At 44.6% G+C, this 12,424-nt stretch overlaps 1 protein-coding gene across 3 annotated transcripts in view; it reads left to right on the top strand.

Moving 5' to 3' along the window:
* Positions 1–12,424, top strand: part of map2k6 (mitogen-activated protein kinase kinase 6) — a 164,473-nt gene that overhangs the window by 113,075 nt on the left and 38,974 nt on the right. For all 3 annotated transcript variants that reach the window (XM_085963751.1, XM_085963752.1, XM_085963750.1), the window contains 2 exons: positions 3,769–3,846; positions 6,138–6,277. In XM_085963751.1, the coding sequence (XP_085819877.1) occupies positions 3,769–3,846; positions 6,138–6,277 (218 nt within the window). The remainder of the gene's footprint in view (positions 1–3,768; positions 3,847–6,137; positions 6,278–12,424) is intronic.

Genomic DNA, 12,424 nt, shown 5'->3' with positions numbered 1-12,424 from the left:
GATCTGGGTCCAATTTGATTCAGGGCCTCAGGCCAGCGCGAACGGGCGGGCAGAGTGGTCACTCCGCTGATATCGCGTCTGTTTTGGGCAGAAGTCGAATTTCTCTGCCTGTATGTTTGACGTCAGAATGAGAATTTTTAAGAACATCCTTATAAACCTAGCAACTTGTCGTGTTAGGACGTTCACATGAGGTGGCCTAGCTGAGAGTGTTAGTTACCTCAGTAACTAACAGACGGTGTGCTCAATGTAGCCGCTATCATTACACCGTCAGTCAGGTCGCCAGCAACAGCGCAAACCAGGAAAAACTCATTGCAAAAGTTCAGCTGAGCAGTGTCCCGCTCCAGAGACGTGAGCACAGAAATCGCAGGAAAGTCTAGGCTGACGCTCCAGCGCAGTGCTGAGGGAGTGCTGCATTGTCGGAGGTGCCGCCTTTCGGATGAGACGTTAAACCGAAGCCCCGTCTGCTCTCTCTCAGGTGGACCTGAAAGATCCCACGACGCTATTTTGAAGAAGTGCAGAGGAGTTCTCCCCTGGCCAATATTTATCCCTCAATCAACATCACTAAAAAAAACAGATTATCTGGTCATTATCACATTGCTGTTTGTGGGAGCTTGCTGTGCGCAAATTGGCTGCTGTGTTTCCCACATTACAACAGTGACCACATTTCAAAAGTACTTCATTGGCTGTTGAGCGCTTTGGGACGTCCGGTGGTCGTGAAAGGCGCTATACAAATGCAAATCTTTCTTTAATTTGCCGGTGCTAAAGGAACTAACACTGCTCAGTTGAACTTTTAAAATGAGCTTTTCCTGCTTTGCACTGTTACTGGCGACCTGATTGACGGTGTAATGATAGCGGCTACATTGGTCACACCGTATGGAGAAACCTGCAGCTGTGATTGTGCTCTTAATTCGTTGAAAACAAAATACTCAAAGCCGCCATCCAGTAAGCTCAGGTACAGTAACTACTTCGCATCTATTCCATATTGGGTAAAATTTCTCCTATGTTAGAATTTCTTCCTGGGCATCTGTTTTGGTAATGACGGGTCAAAGATAAATAACTAAACACAGTAACTGAGACAACAGGCTGTATTTTGATACTGGAGGCGTGTAGGAGGCGGGACTACAACTTTTGGGGTTGTAGTCCCGCCTCCATCGAGTTGTGGCCAACCCACGCGATTTTCACTTGATTGACCTTGTTGAGCCCACCCAGCGGGCTCAGCAGGCCAATTAAGGGCCACCCGGCAACAGGTGACGTCACAGATTGACATTTCATCTGTCAAGAGCTTTTTGACAGATGAAATATCAGCGTTTGACAGCTCTTTGAAGCTGTCAAACACTGACAATCTGTCAAACACTGACAATCTGTACACTAAGTTAATTCCTTCCTCTCAGGCTGATTTAGAGATCTCTCCAGAACAGAAAGCTGAATGCTGCAACTTTTGACAGCTCGCAGCCACTCTGCTTTCTGTGCCAGTGAGATGAGGGACTCCCGAGACCTGAAGGAAGGATGGCTGTAAAGGTAAGTAAAGGAAAGTAAACTTCTTTAAACACTTTATACACACACCAAACACACTTACCTCTGCACTCATGCACCCATCACTCACCTGAACACTGACATCTCGAACCCTCCAAGTCCTTCAGCCCGACGGTCTGCCTCGTTAACTTGGCGTGGTTTGGAGCTGTCGGGAATCCCACACTTCAGGAATAAAAATAGGGATTAGGTTAAAAACAGCCTGTTAACAGGCAATTAATTGGCACTAATCCCCTTCCCGCCTCGGGGAGGCGGCTCCCAGCACAGGTCGGGTATCCGCCTCCTTTGAAACTGGCATGGAGGTGGGTTGGGGGCAGGATGGGTTCGTGCCCCCCGATTTAGCGATTTTAACCCCCCGCATGCCTCCAATCCCGCCTCCACGGCCCAGTGAAAATCCTGCCCAACGTCTTTACACCTTTGTCTTCTTCAGGGCTAAGCTCTCTTTGGGAATGCTAATGGAGGCTGGAGAGTGAGTGTGTGTGTGTGTGTTCGCGTGTGTGTGTGTTTATGTCCGTGTTCAGATCAAAAGTCCAAGTCCACGATTCTGTGATGATACCAACTAAAGCAGCTAAGAGCTTTTCGTGTTGGGAATTGGGCAGCTGTCCACCACTGCTGTTTTGAACCCCCAAAAATAATTAATTAGCCTGAAAGTTGCACGTGCTAAACTGTGACGTCCCAGGGTTGCACACTGTGGCAGTCCTTCAGTAGCACATCCCAGTGGCCATTCTTCATGTGTGGCCTGAGATAGGCAGCTGTCATTAGGCTGTTCCCCTTGGGCAACATTATAGCTAAGTTCCACCCTATCTTAGCTCACCGTCACACATATACACTTTCCAACATAGAGCACAGGCCTCCATTCAGGAGTCGCCCTGGTTGATCTTTTCCCCCACCCCCAGCCAAAATGAATTGCTGCACCCTCTGGGTCAGATCAGCCGACCCGGCCCAAACTGGGTACCAATAGTATCAGCCAGTGACTCAGTGGGTAGCACTCTCGCCTCTGAGTCAGAAGGTTGTGGGTTCAAATCTCGCTCCAGGAACTTGAGCAGGAAAATCTAGGCTGACGCTCCAATGCAGTGCTGAGGGAGTGCTGCACTGTCGGAGGTGCCGTCTTTCAGATGCGACGTTAAAACGAGGCCCCGTCTGCTCTCTCAAGTGGACGTAAAAGATCCCATGATACTATTTCGAAGAAGAGCAGAGGAGTTATCCCCGGTGTCCTGGCCAATATTTATCCCTCAATCAACATCACAAAAACAGATTAACTATTCATGATCACATTGCTGTTTGTGGGAGTTTGCTGTGTGCAAATTGGCTGCTGCGTTTCCTATATTACAACAGTTGACTCCACTTCAAAAAAAGTACTTCATTGGCTATAAAGTGCTTTGGGACATCTGGTGGTTGTGAAAGGTGCTATATAAATGCAAGCGTTTCTTTTATGTGACTTCGAAGCCAGAAATCTAAAACCGGGCAGATTTCTGGATTAGAGCATGAGTTGATAGCGCTCACACTGGGAGCTGCTGCCTCACTTGTTACGGAATGATGACTACTGGGTAATTCAGAAGTCCGTATCACTGCATAACCAAAATTTCAATGTGTATAGTCTTAAAACCATATTATTTTATTGGTCTACAGCAACAGAGCACTGGGTTTCTAGCTGGGAGACTTGAATTAAAGTAGCTTTTAATGAGCTTTCATGACTTTGCTTCCAGTACGAGAGTGGGTGCACAGCATGAGGCAGAACTTTGGGGGAGGCCCTCCACACACCAGCTGTCACACTCACCGAGAATGATCCGCAGTTTGAATGCCCTGAGAGAACTTGTGTGTGTGTGCGGGGGGGGGGGGGGGGGAGTGGTTGGGGAGAAATTGCTTCAAAAAATATATATTCCAGTTCTCCAAAGAGGTGGTGATTTTTTTTGAAGTGTTTTGTGGTAACTGCTTAAAAAAATCTAATCTTTAATGAGAATAGATCAATAAAAATCCCGTGTTACCAGCGTAAACTCTGATCTGTACAGCAATGGTGTGACAGTGTAATCTTTATAGAAACCCTTTGATATAAGGAGCATACTTCATTCCCGAGAAATGGCATTAGGCTCTCCTATCATCCATTATTTTTGGTCACAGGGTATAGCTGAGAGTCTTTTTGTAGGACAGATGTTCCTGATGTTGTACGGTAGGGGGGTTGAATGTAGTCTCGGGAGGCGAGTCATCTGCTGAACTGTAAAACCTTGTCTCTTTCTACAGCCAGAGAGGATTAACCCCGAGATGAACCAGAAGGGCTACAGTGTCAAGTCTGACATCTGGAGTCTGGGAATCACCATGGTAAGTGCTTACGCTGGAGATGATTCAGCATCAGACCGGAGATTTGTAAATTTACGGGTGTTTTAAAAAAGAGAGCAACAAGTCATTGTATCCTGTGTTAATAAATTATTGCCTGAAATCCTGTATGAGTTTATTTTTAGGCAATTGTGTACAGGCCCCCAGAAAATAGACAAAATTAAAAGCTATTATTACTAACTGGAGTAAAGCCGCTCTTGGAAACAATCGGATAACATGAGAGTTCTTGTGACGTCATTCGATTAGCCTGGAATGAGGAATAATGACGCATTCTACTGGATCCCTCTAAGGGACTGCTTTATAATTTGGTTTTCAAGTGACCAGACTTTTGCATGCTGCCACCTTCAGTTTGTTCACATTCCCTTCTGAGCTTTGACATTAACCAGGGATTGCTGGATAGTCTTGCTGGTATTTTCATTTAACTGAAGTTTTTCCCTCACTGCAGTTTATCTGGTTCAAAGGATAGAAATAAATAAGCTGCCATATATTGAGTTTTCGAAACCTCTTTGTTTTAGCCACCAGCTACAGAGGTAGTGCTCCGCCAGGGGCTGGAGGTGGCCGCTGACCATACAGAACACTGGGGTAGAGTTTCCGCTCTTTTACGGCAGTAACATCGGGCAAACCGGCGCAAAAGATCGGGGAATTTTAAACATAAGTGAGTTACGTCCAAAACCACTTGCGTTTGTGTTTTCCGCGATCTTTTACAATGGTTCAACATTGAATTCGCCTGAATCAGGCCCTGCCCACAAAAGTGACTAGGCCGCCACCCCCCCCCCCCCCCCCCCCCCAAAGGTTGGAATTGCGAGATTCTGCTGATTAAGCTGGCTCGGGAAGACTTCAAATTGCGCTCATTTTCTCAGGCGCACAGGCGCTGGTAGGGACGTTAAGCTTTTCATATCAAAAAAAATTAATTGGCTAAGAAACTGCTTAGTGTACACCAATAAAACTATTAAATGGTTCAGTATAGTGTTTTTTTTTAAGTCATTTTAAATCCGATTACTCACAGGTGGAGGACTGGGCACTGTTAGTACAAATGCTTATTTCAGGTGATGAACCCATTTTCAGCTGTATTAATGAAACCAGGTTTCCTACACGGAAATATATCCCGGAATACTTTTTAATGGAAAGGAAAAATAAATGATTACGTTCTATTACGCTGCCCGGTTGCGGTGGTTCATGGAAGATTTTAACGTTTGAAATTATGCAAATTAATTTTATCGGAAACTTGAACTGTGACCTAACCAGCTCCATTCCAAGCTCAATTTCCTGGTTGCAGAAACTCTACTCCATTGTGTCTGTTTTGTCTGGAACTGAATGATAAATGTTCAGTTATTCAAAATTCTGACGTGGGGATGCTTGCATGCTGGAACTGTTAATTCCATCAACTGATTGATTGATTTAAACCTGAGGGCCTGTTTGTTAAAGGGATCGTTAAAGTGGGCAGACTGGTACAGAGTTAGTGGTTGCTCCCAGTCAGAAGCTCAGAGGCCTGAATTTTCTGATGGGTGTGCAAGCCCTGGCAATGCCCACCGCCCCCCCCCCCCAGACAAGTCCTGGCTGTACACGGGCAGTCGGTGCCCTGACCTGCCCCCGAAGAGTTGCACTAAACTGGGGTCAGAGACTTGCTGGAGCAAGCTTTGAGGGGCCTGTTGCTACGAAAGCAAGAAGCAGGCACAAGCTTCCTATGGGAATTAGTTTTGAGGCTGCACCCCAAGAGTGTTTGTGGACAGAAAATTCAGCCGGGAAATGTTTTACCTTTAAATAAGATTCTGTGCTGAAATAATCAGCTGACCCAACTCCCCCCACCAACTCACTGGAAGCACAGTAATGCATGTTATGAAACTCTCCATAAGCACTTTACCTATATGAATAAAAAAAATTATTCAGCAGATTTCAGCCAAAGGAACCAGGTTTTTAACCAGGCCTGGATCCACGGGGCATCACAGGCAAGGCAGGCATTTACCGCCCATCCCCACTTGCCCTCGAGAGGGTGGTGGTGAGCTACCTTCTTGAACCACCCAAGTCCGGGGGATGACGGTGCTCCCACAGTGTTGTTAACTCGAGAGCTGCAGGATCTTGACCCAGCCACAATTTGTGGTACAAATAGCGTGGAATTAATGTTTTAGTTCTCTGTGTACTATTTGATATTTTGCCACTTTTAAACGATTTCACCACTGCCTCAATCAACCCGTGGCACTGTGAGGATTCTTGAGTGTTGCCAGCTACTGTGGACTGCCAGTACATTAACACTGCCTATATATGCATGTTCTGTTTAGATTGAGATGGCGATCTTAAGATTCCCATACGATTCCTGGGGTACGCCTTTCCAGCAACTCAAACAGGTGGTGGAAGAGCCTTCCCCACAGCTTCCTGCTGACAGATTCTCCAAAGAGTTTGTCGACTTCAGTGCCCAGTGGTAAGAAGATTAATGAGTTGCAAATGTCTGCTCTCTTTCAATGTTCTTTAATTCCTGGAGTTTCTAAATGCCTTTGCCCATTCTCTTTAGAAATAAAAAAAAAGTGGAACTTCTTTGCCTTAGACTAAAACTTGCTGTTTTAGCGTTTAGCCTGTTATTTGTTACAATTTTGGAATTGTAGGGAAAGCTTGATCACAGTGCAAGGAGGACTCTTGGGTGAATGAGAATTAGCCAGACTCTGAAAGTTACGTCAGGCATAGATAGCCTCGGTGAAGATGTCCATTACTCACAAGTAAGAAGAATGCCTTGGAATTGTATCATGCCTGCTCATGTCTCTGGGATGAGATGTTAAGCCAAGGCACCGTCACCACCTCCGGTGGATGTAAAAGATCCTATGGCACTATTCGAAAAAGAGCAGGAGAGTTCCTGGTCAATATTTATCCCTCAACTAACATCACCAAAAAAGATTATCTGGTCATTATCACCTTGCTGTTTGTGGGAACTTGCTGTGTGCAAATTTACTGCTATGTTTCCTACATTACAATAGTTCAGAAGTACTTCATTAGCTGTAAAGCACTTTGGGTCATCCTGAGGTGAAAGACACTATATAAATGAAAGTTCTTTCTGTCTTTTCTTTCCATTGCAAAGCACTTCATGTACAATAAATTGCTCTAAAGTACAGCGATTGTTGTTTTGTAGCCAAATGTGGTCCCTTAATTCCTTTGAGGAAGGAATATTGGTCAAGACACAAACAGAACTCCTTGTTCTTCAACTAGTAATTTGGAGTCTTTAACATTCACTGTGCTATTGGTCTAATGTTTCACAAAAAGAACGGCACCTCCATTATTATAGCACTTAGTCAGTACTGCACTGCACAAGGTAAGATATACTGAAAATCCATGTTGTGTATAACATCATTGCTTTTAAAAAGAGATGACTTGATTACTCTGAGTTTGCCCTGCATTAGCAGAGGCCATCGGTTATTTCAAGGGAAAATTGGATAAATATTTGAAGCGGAGGAAGATCTCGGCACTGGGATTAGTTTTTGATGGGCTGAGTGGCCCCCTTCTGTGCTGGAAATTTCTTGGTACTGTGGAATAAACATTCTAATATAAAATGTAACATCTGTTCTCTGTCCAGTTTTGTTATGTAGGCAACTGTTCTCTCCTGGGAGGGGTTTCTAGATTTTTGACCCCTCTCCAAAGGCCAACAGGATTTGGCAGGTTGCCCCATAACTTTTCAGTCGGATTTGCTGTAAAGAGCTCCTTTTTTCTTTGCATATAAATGTATATTTGAGAAAAGACTGGCGTGGGACTGGTGAAGATTTAACTGGTGATGTATTTTATGTATGTGAAGTATGGGCTTTAATGTACTTATTTCAAGCTGCCTATTTTGACAAGTTGATCTCTGGTACAAAGCTGAAAATAGCAACTTTTAGTGTGGCCTTTTAAGCTAGCTGTGGACAGTAACAGCCTTTCCTGAAAGGTTGTCCATATCTACTTCTACTTCCAGTTAAACTGGTCAAAATATAATTTAGGTCGTTTTGGTTTTATTTAATGTCAGAAACTGCAGGAAGTACGTCTTTTTTTTAGAAATTACCCAAATTCATGTATGACTGACTTAGTAAGAATTTCCTGTATAAATTAACTCCCCGATTTTTTTGTTTCAAATGTTGTATTTCTTTTTCAAAATACATTTTAAAACCAGCATGTGGTTCACAGGAAATACAAGGACACAGTACTGAGAGCGGCTCAGTGGAATTGTATAAATATTTCAGCTCAATTGGGAAATATTTCTCCCAACAAACTTCATTTGTACAGCGCCTTTAACATAAGCAAAAAAAAAAAAAAATCCCAAGGTACTTCATAGAGGCGCAAGTTAGAACTAAACGCCGAGTCAGAAAAGGAGGCATTGGGAGGGGTGACCAGTCGGAATGTGGTCCTTGATACTGTTAAGATTTGCAAATGGTCATAGTAATGAGCGTTGCTGTAAAATGTGAGAAATTGTTTTTAAAAACAGGAAAGAATGTTCTGAGATGCAGTTTTTAATAGATGTTTTAGCAGTGGAATCTCTGTTTGTAGTCAGTATTGGAAAGATTGAACTGCTTTATGTTGGGGCTATTCATAACTGATAGAATGAATACTCTGGCTCCGTGTATTTTGTGTTATAAAGAGAGGAGAGTGAGAATTTTTGTTATTTTTATGCCCTTTTGGGTGGGGGGCTAGATAGGGAAAACAAGTACTTTCTGTACCCTTGAGAAAAGGAAAAGAACTTTAGATGCTCCTTAATCTTGATTTATTTTTTGTTAGCCAGGTGTCTGACATGTGCGGGTAGGTGGAGTTGAGGTCGATGATCTTATTGATTGGTGGAGTAGGCTCGACGGGCCGAATGGCCGACTCCTGCTCCTATTTCTTCTGTTCTTGTGTTCTTCACAGCAGTAGATTCTGAGGAATTGCTGCCTCGTTTCTGCTGAGGAGCTGCAGAAATTTTTGGATGAACAGCCACAATGAAAAAGGACCAGCATTCTGTTGAGCGGAGGATGTTAAAACTGATGCAGCGCTAAATTTGCTGTGTCGCTGCACTCGAGTAAAGAGACCAGCTAGATCCATCTTAAATAATTCTTGCCACCTTAAAATTATGCCGTGGGATACTAGTGTACACACACTTCATGTGTTGGTTTGAAACTACACTCTCCACTATTTTCCTAGAGGCATTAATTAACACAGTGGGTTAATGCCTGTGTGGGAATAGGAGAGAGGAATTTCAGATGAATGCGTGTTGTGTTCTGCTATCCCCTGAATAATTTCAGGGCCACTGTCTCTCTTAGTTAAATCCATGTAGAGATTTCGGAGCCGTTTATCTCTATCCTTTACATTGAGGTCCAAAGAGAGGTTAGTTGTAGTTCATGTCCGGCAATTTCCCCTCCCAACAAAAGTGACAAAATCTTTGATAAACTACCTTTTTCAAAATGTGTTTTTTTTAATTGCTAAGTAGACTTGTGCAGTTGTTTAATTGGTGCAACAATGAATAGGGATAAAGTGAGTGGGGCGTAATTCTAACAGTAGATTGTATAGCGTCTGTGGAAAGAATGGGCTTGATAGGCCGAATGACAGTTTCTTCTTCCCTGCTTATTTTTTTTAGTTCGGTTCTGAGCATAAATGGCCCGATCCTTGCGGGGAGGGTGTGGGGGAGCATGGTAGCGGGCTGAAACCCAGAGATCCAAGGAATGCAGAGGCCCTGCCGAATTTTACGGCGGGACCTCATTATCACTTTCTTCCTTCGTCTCACGTCGGCAGCCGCTCAGATTGACAGGCTGGCCGGCGGCCGGATGGGAAAACCCGGTGGCAGGAGGCTGCGGCCGGGGACTGATGAGGACGGTCCCTGGCAATCGGGAAGGAGAGACCGGGGCTCGGGATTGGAGCTTGGTGGGGGACTGGGTGGGGGAAAGAGTCTGACAATTGGGACAGAGGGAGGGATGGAATCGGGAATTGGTGGGGTGGGGGGGTTGTCGATTGCAGCAGCAAAGAGTGGTTGCAGACCAAGCCAATTATAAACTTTTAACCCCCAACCCTCTCCCACCTGTGCGGGGTGTGGGTGGGGGGGAGGGGGTGTGTGTGTGTGGGGCGGGGTGTTGTGTTAATATCAAGACCAGTCAGGATCAATTTGAAATTACTATCTGCCAACTGCGACAGGGAAAACCAAAAAAAACCTATAAAATGCAACCAAGATGCTTAACGTAAATAACAAAATTAACTTCCCTTGATGCTTGTAATGAAGTAGCAAACCCAAAACGTGGGACATTAATTGGCGCTCTCTACCCATCCCAATACATAACCTGCTGCATTTTTCACGATCTCGCAGAGGTGCCCACTGGCCCATACTCACTCTGTTGTGATCCTCCATGCTGCCGCTTGCTACAGACCACAGGAAATGCCAGTTGGTTGTGAACATAGCGGCTGAGACCTGGAAACTGGAGTGGGATTTGTGACTTGGGCGGCGAACAAGTTAAAAGTGTGTCTTGAGGTTTCGGCAAATGCACTTAGTCTATTTAGTTGGGTTTAGCTGACTTCCAACCCTTCAACTGGAAGGAACTTTGAGCGCAGGTCCCAGCCAGCAGATACCAGCTAGCTACGATAGCAAAATACTGCAGATGTTGGAAATCCGAAATAACAACAGAAAATGCTGGAAAAACTCAGCAAGTCAGGCAACATCCGTGGAGAGAAATTTGAGTTGACGTTTCGGGTTTGACCCTTCTTCAAAACTGGAGAGAAAAGGAACTAGATCGAAGGCAGGGCTGCGATCGGACAAAAGAATAAAAGAAGTAAAAGAGATTAGAAGCTAGACGAGATGGTAATAGGCTGTGATTAGGTGTAAAGTGTACTGGCAGGGCAAAAGATAGCTGCCAGGTGTGAGAGAGAAACAAAAGGAAAGGGGGGGGGGAAAGGAAAGGAGTGGAAAAATATAAGTGAAAATGAAATAGGGGCCGAGGTTATGATCTGAAATTGTTGAACTCGATATTGAGACCAGAAGGCTGCAGAGTGCCTAATCGGAAGATGAGGTGCTGTTCCTCGAGTTTACGTTGAGCTTCCGTGGAACAGTACAAGAGGCCAAGGACGGTGAGGTCCGAGTGGGAATGGAGCGGTGAATTGAAATGACAGGCGACCGGAAGCTCGGGGTCACCCTTACGGACTGAACGGAGGTGTTCCGCTAGCTACGGTTGCTGTGGATGGCATCGACATAACTGGCAACCTTGCCTTTTCAGCCATTGTGTAAATATAAAGCCCCTTGTAATTCTCAGCTGGCTAGGCATTGAGCAATGTAGACAACAGAAAATGTCCTGCTCAATTCCACATTTGAAGTTTTAGAGAATATTTAAAAGCTGTGTGGGTTTTTTCCTGATTGGTGCAATCCCAATGCGTGAAATTGTGTTGCTTTTTTATTAACTGATTCAAACTACTGAACAAAAATAAGACCCCTAACGACACTGGTCCCATACTATTAATCAACTCCCGACTAACCTACAGGGAAATTCATCCAAATCCCTGGGAGAAAAAGAGCTAAATACTTGTAAGTAAGGGCTAAACGGGAAATTGTGATTTGCTAGTTTTCAGACTGCCAAAATGAAATGGCGCCTCAATAAAAAGTCGAAATACCATTCTTAGATAAGCCATACTTGAGCTGCACTGACTAGGGATATGGATTTGAGATTTATGCTCTTGAATAAAAAAAATTAAACAAAAGATGTAATGTTTTTTAAGGTGTTATCACAGTTTCAAAGCACAGTGCTCAGACTCCCTGACTCAAACAGCAAAGTTCAGCTGCGCAGTTTAATCACGCATGGCAAAGTGCAATCTGCACTCTCACAGTGAAGAACCCCATTCAACTTGCGTTGTAAAATGGGTTTTGACATTTTTGAAAAAACGATAAGGTTAGGAAGACCAAATTCTTCCAGTGCTGCAAATCGCTCGTTTGATCTTCTGAGACCGCTCCTATAAAACAAATTCAAAATACTGCGAACCTAAACTATTCCCAATGGACCCAATCCAAAGCAAACAGTCCCTCCACCTTTCACTGGAAAATTAGGTTCTGAAAATAAAGTCCCCACGCAGCTCATTTTCCATAGAAAACTCAAAACAAACGGCCTGAGCTAGTGAATCATTTCACTGGTGGGCAGCTGTGTCTCAACCATTCTGAACATAAAAATCTTGGTGGGATGCCAGTGTTTTAAGGTGGGTAATAAGAGATATGAACACGTACAGCATCTAAATCTCTACATAAACAGGCTATGACAAGCAAATGTAGACAGGCCATGAGGGAACACCAATCTGAGTAACTCAATATAGTGGAGACTGCAGAATACTTAAAGATTTAGTGGGAAAAATTTGGTTGCTTTGCGCCTCCCATTAGCGCCCTAAGAGGGTGCTAATGGGGCGCAAAGCAAAGCCTCCTGCGAAATTCAGCGGGAGGTTAGCGGCGGTAACCGTTAGCGCCCCGTGGCGCGGCGCCGCCGGCAATGACATCATCACCGTGCGCAGCGCCCCGCTCGCGACCTTCAGTAGCGCCCCCTGATTTAATGCTGGATGCTATGTCCGACGGTGTCAGGGGGGCCTACCTGCGGCTGGGGCAGTGCTATTTAAAGGTGAGGTG

This window comes from Somniosus microcephalus, chromosome 21 (genome assembly GCF_052327205.1).
Source record: "Somniosus microcephalus isolate GS21.2 chromosome 21, FLI_Smic_1.0, whole genome shotgun sequence".
NCBI classification, from domain to species: domain Eukaryota; kingdom Metazoa; phylum Chordata; class Chondrichthyes; order Squaliformes; family Somniosidae; genus Somniosus; species Somniosus microcephalus.
This window is presented reverse-complemented; position numbering and strand designations above follow the sequence as displayed.